Source organism: Crassostrea angulata, chromosome 1 (genome assembly GCF_025612915.1).
Source record: "Crassostrea angulata isolate pt1a10 chromosome 1, ASM2561291v2, whole genome shotgun sequence".
Lineage (NCBI taxonomy): Eukaryota > Metazoa > Mollusca > Bivalvia > Ostreida > Ostreidae > Magallana > Magallana angulata.
Genome location: NC_069111.1, coordinates 20,506,004 through 20,521,423, shown reverse-complemented (window position 1 = coordinate 20,521,423; position 15,420 = coordinate 20,506,004). Strand labels below are relative to the sequence as shown.

Below are 15,420 nucleotides of genomic sequence, written 5' to 3'. Positions count from 1 at the left end.
TTCTAAACACTTGTTGAACAAAGCTCTTATCCCTGAAACAAAATAGTATCCGGCGCTTAGAATGTAGACCCTGTTTTTTTCTATTTTAAATCATGTTTAGCTGTTAAATAGCATAATCAAGATCGAACATATATATCAAATTCTAAAATCAGACGGAAGACCTCCTCGTTGCTCGCAACGAGATCGTGTCTAGTTGTTATTGCTTTGTTTCTTTTTCCCTTTTATTTTTTTTTTTTCTTACGCTTTTTTGTACAAGCGATTTTTTGAAAACGACTTGACCGATTTTCGTGAAAATTTCAGATCTTGTAGATATTGATAAAAACCTTATATATAATTTTTTATTTTAATGACGTCATTTCCGTTCGGGAGATATTGACGTTTTAGTGATTTTTAGAGGGTCATTTTGTCCTGCTATCTCCTCCTAAACGAAAAAAGATATTGAATTTAAATTTTCAGGGATTGTAGACAAAAGATTGTAGATGTGTTTAAAGGCATTTGTGGTTGTCTGGCTTCAAAGGCGTCGAAGCTCGCCTGGACCCGAAAATCGAGTTTAAAAAAACGACGTAATTTTTAATGGTTTTCGTTCTTTATCTCCTTTCCTGAAAATATTTTAACATAACATATAGAGCAAATAAAATTTATATTTACAGGATCTTCCGTTTGATAACAAGAAAAAGGGGCTGGTCCCTTAAATAAGGGGCCAAAAGGGCTCTAAAGTCTTTCTCCCATAGCACTTTACTGAGAAATATTTTGTAATATGTTTAAGAAGCAAAAATGTTCATCTTTTACTAATTAAACTATACATTATAAATTTTTTATTATGTGTTACGTAATTAGGGGTTTTAAGGGGCCAACAATCCAAAACTTCGATCGAATATATCTCAAAAAGGACAAATATTTTGAAAAGCAATATAGAATAAAAGATGCTTAGAATGATGTTTTAAACAATATTCAATCATAAAATTTTCGTTATCTGGCCCCAATAAGGAGATTAGGGGTCGGCCCCTAAAATGTCCTTTCCCAGATAGCTCTTAAACGGCAAAGAATTTTTAAACACTTGTTAAACAAAATATGTTTAATATCAAAAGAACTTTCGTATGATGCCAAGAAAAAGGGGCTGGCCCTTCAATTTAGGGGCCAAAATGGCTCTAAAGTCTTTCTTCTATAGCACTTTACTGAGAAATGTTTTGTAATATGTTTAAGAAGCAAAAATGTTCATCTTTCACTAATAAAACTATACATTATAAAAATTTTATTATGCGTTACGTAATTAGAGGTTTTAAGGGGCCAAAAGTCCAAAATTTCGATCGAATATATCTCAAAAAGGACAAATATTTTAAAAAGCAATAAAGAATAAAAGATGCTTAGAATGATGTTTTAAACAATATTCAATCATAAAAGTTTCGTTATCTGGCCCCAATAAGGAGATTAGGGGTCGGCCCCTTAAATATCATATCCCAGATAGCTCAAAAACAGCAAAGAATTTCTAAACACTTGTTGTACAAAATATGTTTAATATCAAAAGAACTTTCGTATGATGCCAAGAAAAAGGGGCTGGCCCTTCAATTTAGGGGCCAAAAGCTTAAGTCTGTCTTCCATAGCACTTTACTGAGAAATATTTTGTCATATGTTTAAGAAGCAAAAATGTTCATCTTTTACTAATTAAACTATACATTATAAATTTTTTATTATGCGTTACGTAATTAGGGGTTTTAAGGGGCCAAAAGTCCAAAACTACGATCGAATATATCTGAAAAAGGACAAATATTTTGAAAAGCAATATAGAATAAAAGATGTTTAGAATGATGTTTTAAACAATATTCAATCATAAAATTTTCGTTATCTGGCCCCAATAAGGAGATTAGGGGTCGGCCCCTAAAACGTTATATCCCAGATAGCTCAAAAACAGCAAAGAATTTCTAAACACTTGTTGTACAAAATATGTTTAATATCAAAAGAACTTTCGTATGATGCCAAGAAAAAGGGACTGGCCCTTCAATTTAGGGACCGAAAGGGCTCTAAAGTCTTTCTTCCATAGCACTTTACTGAAAAATGTTTTGTTATATGTTTAGGAAGCAAAAATGTTCATCTCACATTTATTTAACAACATATTATAATTATTTTATCATGTGTTCCGTATTAAGGGGTTTTAATGGGTTTTAAGGGGCCAGAAGTACCAAACTTTGATAACATACCTCAAACAGAACAAATATTTTAAAAAACATTATTTTGAAAATCAATATAGAATAAAATGCTGAGAATGATGTTCCTAATAAAATTCAACCATCAATTTTTTTTTGTTGCCCTAATAAGGAGATAAAGGGTCAAATATCAAAGTCAATGTCATATAACCTTCAAAAAATTGCACGGAAGACCTCCTCGTTGCTCGCAACGAGATCGTGTCTAGTTTCTTTAATAATTTGATTTTCTCTAATGCAAAGTTTAAGATTTTAATCTTTCATTGTTAAATCAGTACACTTTCTAAACATGTATTTTACTTTAGGAATTTAAAATAGATTTGAATTCTTTCCAATTTATAACTGATATAACCAGGCTAATTAAGATTTTTATATATAATTAATCATATCAGTTAAATAACCAACCATAAACCAATCAATTATGATATGATCTATATTACATGTATTGGCAAGAATACAATACAATTTTACAGTATGGGTGATTTGTTTGATGTTCTCCAACCGACTCATGAAATTGTCCATATCTGATATTTTTTTCAGCATTTTGAATTTGATTTTTATTTAATTGATTGTCCATGTCATATTAAAAAACACATTTAGATAACGGTATGTGTTTGACTCATTAAATATTGAATTTGTTAAGCTTTCTCAGGATAGAAAACAAACACCTCTCTCTCTCTCTCTCTCTCTCTCTCTCTCTCTCTCTCTCTCTCTCTCTCTCTCTCTCACACACACACACACACACACATTAAAACGGGACTCGACAACAACAACAACAAAAACATAATACGCGTTTACAATACAATGAGGAAAATGCACACCGGTGTCACCGGTCATCCTTTATCGTCATAAGCGAGCACTTGACCATATATGTAATTATGGTTACATATAATAACATATCGTGACAGGAAAAGCGTGTTGACAACATGTAAGGGAAACGAAGAGTAAACAATGAATGAATCGGTCTGTTCACTATCAAAAGACACAGAGTCATCTTGCAGGACTTAAAAAGTATCTAGGTGTCTGGAACATTCAAGTCTTCGGTGTTTAATGTGAGTGTTTAAAAATCCCAAAGTAATCATACCTTTTTTAGGGAACTATTTTTTCGTGCAGAAGGTTTTTTTTTAGACGAAAATGACAGAAACAAACAAGTTGGAGAATTTTCAATTATACATTTCTTTTTATTATACTTTATTCATTATTCACATTTTTAACATTTTTAACATTTGATTGGTTTGTAAATATATTCTATAGGTTCTGTGTAACGTGTACACAATCAAATCTTGAGAGAGTGATAGACGTTAATAGCATGATAACATGCAAATACATAGAAAATGTCTTAATTTTTAGGCCAAATCTTGCGAGAATTTTACCTCTGAAGCCTTATATCTAAAATTTGACGTCACTGACCCCCCCCCCCCCATGTTTTATTATATCAAAATGATACTGAAAACATATCTAGGCAAACTGGGTTAATCTTATGAAGTTCTTGATATTCAAAAAGTTTTTATTTCAAATAAAATTGTAACTATTATAGAAATTGTCTATTTTAAGTGCAAAAAGGTAGCACAAAAATTTATAAATGCAGCTTCGTACAAATTTTTTTCCTAATCCCTCTATTCAGTGTGATAATTGTGAATAATTAAAAACAATATTTCAAGAAATAAGTTCGCTTAATCAAAATTACTGACAACAAATCCTAATCAGGCTGAAATTGCATTTTAGGTGCAAAAAGGTCAAACTAAATAGGCCATTACTCAGAGGGATGAACACTGCCCCCATATTATCTTTGTATTTTTTAAGTATGTTTTGTCTACAGATTTCAATGATATACTTCTCAAGAAATTCTTGATACAAAAACATTGAGGAGTTGGATATCTTAATAGACTTTGTTTTGCCTCGGACTAGAATGTCGCGACGTCATTGGATGAAACGCGTCACGTGGCTGCCTTACAAATTTCTTTAAAAGGCAAGCGTCAAAATTTATAGCGCAACATGGCGGACGTAACGTTATTTGAACTGATTTTCAACACAAACGTTTGTTTACATATCAAACTTTAGGTCCTCGACAAAACAAAACACTTATTAGGTTTGTTACTGACTGTTTAAAGAAATTTGTGGGGTCGGTATAAAGTCCATAGAAGGCTCGGCTCCGCCTCGCCTTCTATGGACTTTACCGACCCCACAAATTTCTTTAAACAGTCAGTAACAAACCTAATAAGTAATAATATATTTTTATCGTAATTATCTTAAACATTAAATATTGCTCTAAGAATAACATACTGGTTATTACCGGCATCCAGTAAGGACAGTAGACTTACTTGTCATAATATACTCTGAAATAATCTAAATTCGTGGGGGGCAATTTTCGTGGATTGTGACTTTTTGCTTATTTGTGGGGATGTTAATTCGTGGATGCATCGTTTTTCAGTTTCATAAAAAAAACTAACCTTTCAAAATTTGTTTTCGTCGAGGATGTAAATTCGTGGGGGGAGGGCTTCCCACGAATACCACAAAAAATTGAGACACCACGAATTCTAATGATTCCACAGTATTTGATTGCTGATTATCGCATCCATGTGGTTTAAAAAAGTCAAAAACAAATTTAGGTCAATTTTAAAGACTTTTTCACCGTACTTGGGGAATTTCTTAGTAGTACATGTATTTTAAGAAAATATTTGAATTAATAACACGCAGCTCTCAAGCTAAAACAAATATTATCAAACAGTACTTACATGTATGTAAATACATCATTATATAGGCTTGGTACATGTCCAACTTTGTATTCGGAAATTCCAAGATTATCGTCGAAAAATCAAACTTTAAAGTTGGAAAATCGACTTTAAATTGAAATTTCCGATTTTAATCTTGGAATTTCAAACATTAAATTGGAATCTTATATAAAATGCACTAATACGCTACCGTAGATATAACTAAAATGTATACATTATTATTGGTCTTTATTTATGTTAATATTCCTTTCTCAATATGATAAAAACTCTTGAGTTATCTTAATAGTCTGCCTATGTATCCAGAAATATAAGAAAGTATGTTATTATTTTAATATCTATTAAATTTAGTCTATTTATAAAATAGGCCTATATACACTTTTTGCATAGCGTCACGATATATGATTCCTAAGCAGTTTTAAGAGATAACAGGTAAAACTATTTCAATCATGGATTGTAACATATTGTTTTCCCTGTTTTATTTGTTCATACGGTTAGTACAGCTTGTTTTGATTTTTAATCGTTCATACAGCTCTAGTTGTAGTTCCCGATAAAAATAAGTGACCAATGATGACCATATTTCAGTGATAGCAACCAAATGAGAGAGAGAGAGAGAGAGAGAGAGAGAGAGAGAGATCTGAACGGAAATTGCAGTACAGGCATTTTCTCTTTCCAGCAGACTTCCTTTTGTCGTTCAGCTTCAAAGTCAAACTAGAGAGAGAGAGAGAGAGAGAGAGAGAGAGAGAGAGAGAGAGAGAGAGAGAGAGAGAGAGAGAGAGAGAGATGACAAGCACCTATTTCAATTTTTATAAGTGTATTTACTTGTGATTAATAATTTTGATGGATTAACAAATCAAGCAAAATATATTCAGTTTTGGTCTTCTCAATATTGAACTTTTATACTAGTATGCGTGCCTAATCTTTTGAAATAGCTTTTAAAAAATACAGTAAGTTCAGGAAAGAGATTTTAAATGAAAGAACAATTTTAAATGTACGAATATGCAATTCGTACTAAGAAAAAATCCTCAATATTAAAAGTTTGCAAGTAACCAGAAAAACATTCTCTTTTTATCTTATACATAATGATAAAAACCTGAAAAATATAATTAAATATGTAGATATCTGTATAATCTGGTACATATACGAATATATATTAACCTATAGTATACACGTACGTCCTTGGTATAATTTAGTACGTACACTTTCTCCCATCTTTTTTTTTTTTTGGGGGGGGGGGGGGTAGTTAATATTTAGTCTACAGATACAAATACAGATTTCTTTGGTGATTATATTTTTCGCAAGTAATCAAAAAAATGAGTTTCATCATCTGTACTGTTAGAATTACATCTATTAGATAATCGATTTTCTCTAGGGATGTTGGTAAATCTTCCTACTTCAATTTGCAACCTGTGACAGGAAATTCTTAATTTAGACAGAGATTTCCTGTGATCAAAATTTTTACTATTGATAGATAATTTTCATAACCCCAATTATGTTTCAGTTTTACACATGTACTTAATTTACGTTCATGTATCTGTATAATCTGGTATACGAACGTATATATTAACCTAGTATACACGTCCCTGTATAAATAAGTATGTACATGCACTTTCTCCCGTCTTTTTTTTTTATGCAGTATAAGACGTTGATTAGTGCGTGTATGCCACGTTAAGTTAAAATGCATGGTTGATCGGCAATGAGTTTTGGTCACTGGCAAGGTGCGGTGCCGTTAATTATATACAATTTCTATAAATAAAGATCACCCAATCATTTCTCACCAGTTATCACGTTACTCCTCACGTGATTATTTATAACGGAACCAAAACAAACCACGATCGGACGCGAAGCTAGCAATGTCGATTGACCTGAATCAGTGTTATCAAAAATTTGAAACTCAGTTGATGACCATTATGAAACGCTATCTAAGGTCAACATTTTTACACGTAATTCAGTCGGTGAACTATCTCTTTATCTATGTAGGACTACCATCTACGTCGCGGAAAATGGGCGAAAATCGAACAGCGGAGGATGTGAAATCAAAGGCTTTCAGATGGTGTAAGAAGTCAATCGGAGGCGCATGGACTCGAATATCCAAGGAAGATTTAGAAATAAAACCTATAAGGTAGTTTCTTATTTTAATTTGAAATCAGCCATACAGTTGAATCAACAGAGTCTTCTGTTTAACCATGCTATATATAAAAGCTGTCCTGTATAAGGTCAGGATCGACGCGGCTAATCCAAAATGTAAACAACATGTGATATTGCGTAATCATTGATCACAGAGGCATCCCGGACACAAAACTTAATTTTATTATGGCATATATAGAATTTTATGTATTTTAATCCATGCATCACTTACAATGTCCATCTTTCAAGATAACAAGATATATATTAATTCCTCATTATAAGGATACTTTAATGCAAGAATGGGGTATTGGGTAAAAGAGGATTTAGAGGAATGATTTAATCTGACGAATGTATAAAGTTATTTGCAGTGTCAGATTTTGTTTTAGTGTTGTAATTTCTAAAAATAGGTATATATTTTGAAGTTTTGGTATTTTTGATACAGATAGTTGTTTACTATGAAACCGACCAGCTTAAAATCAACAAACCCCAATGCAAAACTAACAATCGCCGATGCAAAACCAACACCAATAACTGGCTTTATTCAAATAACCAGGCTGCTTAAAAATATGCTGTTCAATATGAATAAAAGAATTCTTGTGATGGATGAAATATATAAGCATTATTTAAAATTGAATGTTATTTAAACTTTTTTCTCCAGTGGCGGGCTCACAAACAAGCTGTATCTCTGCTCCCTTCCAGATGGGACAGAGCGAGAGGAGAGCGAGCCATCTCGGGTGCTAATGAGAGTGTACGGTGAGATTGCACAACGCAGTGATTACATGCTCAGGAACTCGGTCATTTTTGCCTTGTTTTCGGAAAAAAAGAAAGGGCCCAAGCTATATGGAATGTACCCAGAAGGCAGAATTGAAGAATTCATTCCTGTAAGCATATATATATATATATATTTTTTTTTTTTTAAGCCATATGTACTTGTCATATAAAATGAATTCCTCACAATTATATTTTTTCTGTGTAAAAATTCCACTTTCAGATTTTTAAAATTTCTCTTTAGCAAAGCTAGCTATTGCATGTACTACAAGTATTGTATATAGTTAAAATGCTTATAAAGCATTGCACATAAGAGTAATGGTGTGTTTTAATGTCACAGAGATCTGATATTACTAAAATGTTTCCCTAGATATTTATGCAGCACATTTTTAGTTATGTTTAGAAACCGCAATCACGTTAATGGTTTGAGTAAAAATAAATTGAATTGAAACATGATAAGCTAGAGGGGGTGTATCAAAAAAAGAAAACTTTGAAATTTATGTATTAGATTACTAATTCTAACTGATGTACCTATATGTATCATTACTGTAGATTCCTATATACTGTATGCGAGTATTTATAATGCTGGATTTAAAATCCAAGAGGAATGCTCCTCAAATGGATATTCTTAGGCTTGTGTTCACTTAGGAATCTATAGTATAAAAACAATGTATCCTAGCTACAGTAAAACACAGTTATAGCGAACACGCTTACAATGAATTGATGCTCACAGCGAAGTGATTTTCATTCCCGATGACTTCATTACGTGTTGTAAACTTGACGGATATAAAGATTCATTATAAGCGTGTTTCACTGTATTTAGTACACGCTTTAAACTTTGCATCATATATTCTTTTCTGCAGTCAAGATCGCTGAACCGTAAAGAGCTTCATGATGAAAAGATTTCTCAAACAATTGCTCAAAAGCTTGCTTATTTTCATACACTTGAGATGCCATTACCTAAGCAGCCAAATTTTCTACGGAAGCAGATGAACGAGTAAGTATAAATTTTCAGTAGTCTTGTTCTATGAAATGTTAATTTCAATGAAAAGAGTGTGTTGGACTGTCTAGTTTTCACTTGAGTTTGATGGATGCATGGACCATTCAAAGATCAGTACTTGCAACCATGCATAGTCCACGGTCAAGCCAGGGAGACGGAAAAATGGGCCAGTTATTACTGTAGTCATGGCCCTTCCAGGGCATCTCAGTGGGTTAGAGACGTTTTCTGTGGAATTTTGTGGATTTTACGTGTTGTATATATATAGCTTTTGTCTACACCCGTCATCCAAGGGTAATTCTCTTTAGATCAATCTTTGATTTAAAACCATTAGCTCAGATGTAATATTGTCTATACATAAGGGGTCAGACTAAAGCCTTAGTGTGAATACTTGTTTCTTTGAATTAAGAAGTTGTTTGAATTGATCGAAAGAATGAGTTCATAACATGTTTAGCCAATGAAAATAGATTAACATAACTTATTTAGGCATTATGGTTTGCACATACCTACTCTATACAAAGGGGTTTATAAAAAAAATATAAATTTGATTGTTTCGTTGTATATTGTGTGACATATTGATAGAAAACAAATTCATTCATGAATAAATTTATTTTCTATCTATATGTCACACAAGTATGCAGTATATCCCTTACTTGTTTACAATAATATTTATAGAAAATAAGACAACACCTGAAAAAATGTTGTACAAATTTTTTGAAAAATCTGAATTTTTTAGATCCGGACTGAGGTGGATTAATATGTTTTGACATGCTATTTTGTGACACATAAAATGCTATGAGATATAAATAAATAGCCATTTAATTGCGCATTACAAACAATAATTATGTGTACTGGTATTTGTATACTATATGAAGATTTTTTTTTTTATATAGATGGATGGATGAAGTTGAAAGAATCCTACAAAAATCCTCATCAGTAGAATTTGGACCTTTTATCAGAAAGCTGCAAACCTATCAGCTGAGAAAAGAATTATCAGAATTATTGTAAGAATAGCATTAAATCTCTACAGTGACAATTATATGGTGATTTTTGCAATGATTAAAATTTTTTTTTAAAATCCTGATTTGATAAATAACCTTTTTTCTCATGTTCTAATTATGAAATGTGTAAAACCATGGATAATACAAGTTATACATTAAAAACTTGTTTATGGAGTAAACAATGTTAGATCATGTACCGGTATGTACATGTATGACAATTGGTTTATTATCATGCTATGGAAATAAAAATTAGAAGCAAAGTACAAAGTCTTAATCTCTTAATAAACTCATAAGTACTGGTACTTTATATCCTGTTTTAATACTTCCAGTCAATGAACTTTGGACCCAATAATGTGTTCCCCACTCAGTTTCAATGTACAACATGTCATGAATTGATCTTTGGACTTTTGTAGATCCATTATGGAAAAGTGTTCATCTCCTGTGTTATTTTCTCACAATGATCTACAAGAAGGTAAGGATTGAGGGTGGGGGTGTGTGGTGATTAAAGGCATTATTGGAAAACATTGAAGTTTGTTTGTGTATGTTATATATGTGCTTTATCAAATTTTTTGTTTAATCAGCTTCCTCTGTATCAGACGTCTGGAATGCCTTATTATACAGAGTATGTAACTTGCAGATTGATAACATTTTACTTTTTTTTTTTCATCCATATGTGTTAGTATGTATGCTCTAGCATTGTACACCCCTCTTCCCGCCACCCTCACCCCCCACCCTTGAAATTTAAAATTCTTCACCCTTTTCATGTTGGAGGGTTGGTTTCGGTCAGAGCATTGCTGAAAACCACAGTCACCTTGCCTCTTTTAACTTAAGGTGGCTCATTACATCTTGAGAAATAGTTTCCAAAATCAAAAGAAAATTTACTTGATTATTATATAGATAGACTGATGCAAAAGAAATATATAAGTCAAATTGGTGAAAAAATATGCAATTTTGGATAAAAAATTGATTCTCAAAAATTTTAAGTCAATAAATATGAACAAAAGCCCAAGGCAGATTTAAACTCATGAAATGCAGTTCACAAGCCTGATACCTTCACCACTGAGCTATGGTGATACGTACTCAACCAAATCGATTGATAGAAACAGTTCAACAAAACATTTAAATTGACATCTTAATGTGACATAATGTCTTAAAAAAAAATTTTAAGTCTTTATGTAGTGAGGTACCTAAGTAAGAGAAGCAAGGTGGCCATAGGTTTTCAATGATGGAGTCGGGGAAGAAAATTTTTTTTTTCCGTCTATTCACATTTGGAGTACCATCCTTAAATTTTGACAAGATATGAATTTTTTTTATCGTGAAAATTACAGCTTATCAGTAATATGTACTTATAGTATATGTTACTTGGCAGACATAAGTAGATATTTCCCAGATTATGGAAAGTTTGGAGTACTATTTATAGAGGTGCTTGTAGATTATTTGATAATTTATTCATAAGCTTAACTGAGCCGTCAGCTCAAATGAGCTTTCTTTATCAAAATTTGTCCAGATCAGTCTTAAGTCATTGCTGTATCTGATATTCAATTGTCCACAGTGTTAAAAATAAACGAAAAAGACACCTCAGTAAAAACATGGAGTTTAAAACTCAGAAACACAAACGGAAACTTTATTTAAAAAGGGATTTAAAATTGAACTGTTTCCCAAGCAAGCGATGTTGCTCCATAGGCTTTGCTTCTTATTCTTATAATTACACAAATTTGAATTCAATTTTTTAGAATTTTGTTTTACAGGTAACATATTGTTAAAAGAGGAGAAGTCAGACGACCTGTGTGAGAGACTGACCATTATTGATTGGGAATATTGCAGTTACAACTACAGGTTGGGAAGATGATACATGTTTTTTTAAAGTTTAAAGCAATATATCATGAAAGTTTCAGATACCGGGTAACAAAAACCAAAAATCTATAAACATGTATATCAATGTGGATAAAAATACATTCTAATAGCAATGCTTTTACTGTTTTAGATTTTCTAATTTTACAATATTTGGCCCAAAAAATATTTGAAAATTTTTTGGAAAGGTAAAAATTGTAAAAATCCCAGGCAACACATTTAGGAAAGAATTTTTTTTTAGAATTATACTTGATTTTATTGTTTATTACGATAAGAAGTTTTTCACAAAATGGAGGTGTCACATATTATATTGCATTTGCCTTACATCAACTTTGACTAAAAATTCAACACCACCTCCCACCCCAACCCCATTGAACATACCGGTAAAAAAAATATTCATTTTTTTGTTCTTTTTGGCAGAGGTTTTGATTTGGGGAATCATTTTTGTGAATGGTCTTGTGATTATTCATGTGAAGCATATCCATTTTACTCCTATCATCCAGAAGACTATCCATCCAAACAGACACAGGTTTGTACCCAATTCTTTGTCTTTGTAAATACAAGTATGATAAAATTAATTGTAAACTACTGTAAAAGTGGTTACCGGTATTTACACTGGTGGTTAAGTACCCGTTTTCTATGGTCAAACAATACACGTGGGTATTAAATATGCGGATACATGATTTACCACTTAAAATTGTTTAATATTTTACCATACATGCAGGGGTATATTATGCGGTTTTCAGCTTACTGCATAACTAGTGTAAATTTCCCCCAATCGTAAATAACCACTTTTACAGTACTGTAAACAAAGAATGCATATATCGAATAAAATGGCTGTAAATAAAGGAATTCAATCCTCAATTTTTTGAGCTGAACAAAAAAAAAGTTCTTTATATTTAGGGTCTTCTTAGAATCTAATGAAAAAGTTTCTTTTCTTTTCAGAAAGCATTTTTTCAGCATTATTTGGAAGAGCAAAATAAATACCTTCCAAACCCGGTGAAAGTTAACGATGAATTGTTACAGCATCTCTACAAGGAAGCCAATACTTTTGCCATGACATCACACTTTTTCTGGGGACTATGGTCCGTCGTTCAAACAGAAATTTCAGACATCGAGTTTGGCTATCTAGTGAGTGCTATTGAATTGTTGAAACTTTTTTTTAAAAACAAAGAACTTGGCGATTTGAAGCCATTGACTTGCTAAAGTGTGTGGTTTACAGAGAGTATATCAAACATTTATTGTTTCTTGAAGGCTGAATTTATATGACTTTTCAGTTTTGAAATGCTTCTTTCTTTTGGATATTCCTTGCTTATTTTCATTTTTTTCATTTTCAGGAGTATGCTATCACAAGGTTCGATGGCTATTTTGCAAAGAAAGAGTCCAATAAAAGGGAGGAACTCATCTAAGAAATCCCTCGCACCAAAGTCAGGGTAAATTCCATTGCCATATTTGTGGGAGCTTTAAAAGTCTTTCTTATACAATTTTTTTTTCTTTTAAATTTATGCATACTTTTTTTTTTAATATACGGTATTTGATTTTCTTTTTACACTTGAAGATAGTAATTTTAACTTTGTGAATCACTGAATTATATATATTTACATGTGTCCATAAATATACATACATTATTTTTTTAAAAATAAATTTGTTGAATGGTATTTGTTTTGGGTTTTCTTTAAAGAGGAAAAAGGTCTCGTTATTTAAGCTTCCATACTGTGGAATTATCAGAATTTGTGGTGGATCAATTTTAAATTCAATGATTTTATGGGTACCCTTCAATCGTGGTTTAAGAAAAGTAAATTTACAAAACCTTAAGGTTGCAATAATTTTTCATTGTTTTTTTACTTTTTAAAGAATGTTGAAGTGTCTGTAAATATTCAGATTAAAACAATGGTATAGAAATATTATCAGAAGTAAAAAGGGGGGGGGGGATGGTCGTTCTTACAGCTGCTCCGAAGGAGAAGGGTTTTTTTAATTACTGATTAAAGGTGTGGTCAGACGATATGATTTTCCATCAGATTTTCTCATTTGATTCAATTCCCATTTAAAAAAGAAACAGTCCTGTGAAAACAAAAAGCATTTTATTGACAAACTTGAACAACAAGATGATTCTTTACATCTACAAATACTGTGTTCATGTATTGTTGCCAAGGCTATTGGACAATTTAGGACGGCAAACACCAATATTATTAGTACCACCAGTATAAACAGTTGTGGATTGGTCAACCAGTTCTACACTATTATGTCAACAAAAAAGTTACTGCAATAAAATGTTACCAAGAAAAATACAGTTGAATAAGAAAAATGGCAAATAATTCCACAGGGACGGAATCTACAGGAAAGTAAAATAATTACAGATTCTGAAGTATTAAAAAACAAGTAAAAAATAAGATTTAACACACAACAATCGTAGTTAATAACATGGCCTACATCATGTAAAACTAAAGTTACAGACAAAGGTTATTTGCACGTAGAAGGAAAAAACACCATGCGACATATTAGTTGATGATGGTCTCCGAGGCAATAATGACTTAATGACCATGAAATATGGACTTTAAATTGCGTGGTATTTTGTACTTTTTAGAACTTTACACTGCATGATTGCTATAAACCCAATTAAGTCGGCAGCTTTTGAAAGAAAAATTGTTAACACTCAGAAAATGTGTTGAAAATGTCAAAATCATGCTTATTTTTCTTCTCTGCTACTATAAGAATAAACGCAACATATCGTAAGATAATTAAATCTCCTGACATTGGAATGTACGACTACTAGAAGAGAAAGAAGAACAGACAAAGGAGATTTGATTGACAATAATTAACAATTCTAGCACTTAATTAATACTAATTATGAATTGCACTCAAAAGATTCACACATGATAAACACAATAAAATGGAATGTAATAAAAACCTGTCCCAACTAAGATCACAGTGCAAGTACATATACATTTAAAATCAATTCAAAATGTATACATATATATATATATATATCTATATGTAGGTACATGACTCGTATTCAGTACCCGAAAACTTTGTGTGTATATAAGTTTAATAATGAGATAAAATTTCAATAATCAATAACATATAAATGTATTGGACGGATCGAGGTACAATGAAAGACTTCCATGACATTATAGCCCAATTTATGAAAATCATATTGTTCATAATATTTAGCTGACTTTCTTGGAATTTAAAATAGGATTTCTATTTTTAAGTAGATTGTGCATGTACAAGAATACAGCCTTTCAACAAACCAGGTACTATTTGACGTGTCAATGAACTCCCAGCTAGTCATACATGTGTATGTTGTGAACACATAATCATATGAGAATACTTCAACACTGAAAACAATAAATGGAAAATATACTAAACACTGAGACAGTACGATTTATGTTTACATAATCAGCCATGATAATCAAAACATAGAAGATTTGGGGATGAAATCAATGTACAGTACTACTTTGTATACATGTGCATAAAAAAAGTTGAAATCTCTTCCAATGCATGTATGTGCAATTTAGTTACAGTTTGCATAACATTAAAGTAAGAATTTGTCTTCTTAACTTTTTTTTTTACCATGTGAAAAATGTTTTTGGAAACTTACTTAAAAGATATAGCCTTCTCTACCTTATAAGAATGAGAAATTAAATAACTGGCAAGAAATTTCTGACAACTTATTTTATAATTCAAGGCATATTGTACAAACAAAAGAGAAGCAGTGCATGACGATTGCTTCATTAGATAGTCTCATA

At 31.6% G+C, this 15,420-nt stretch overlaps 1 protein-coding gene across 1 annotated transcript; it reads left to right on the top strand.

Moving 5' to 3' along the window:
- Nucleotides 1-6,729: 6,729 nt before the first annotated feature.
- On the top strand, nt 6,730-13,329 carry LOC128159073 (choline/ethanolamine kinase-like). The gene is made up of 9 exons (XM_052822128.1): nt 6,730-7,049; nt 7,713-7,935; nt 8,686-8,819; nt 9,713-9,823; nt 10,234-10,292; nt 11,569-11,656; nt 12,092-12,200; nt 12,617-12,802; nt 13,009-13,329. Exons 1-9 carry the CDS (start codon nt 6,781-6,783, stop codon nt 13,078-13,080), a joined length of 1,251 nt encoding a protein of 416 aa, XP_052678088.1. The 5' UTR covers nt 6,730-6,780; the 3' UTR covers nt 13,081-13,329.
- Nucleotides 13,330-15,420: the final 2,091 nt, after the last annotated feature.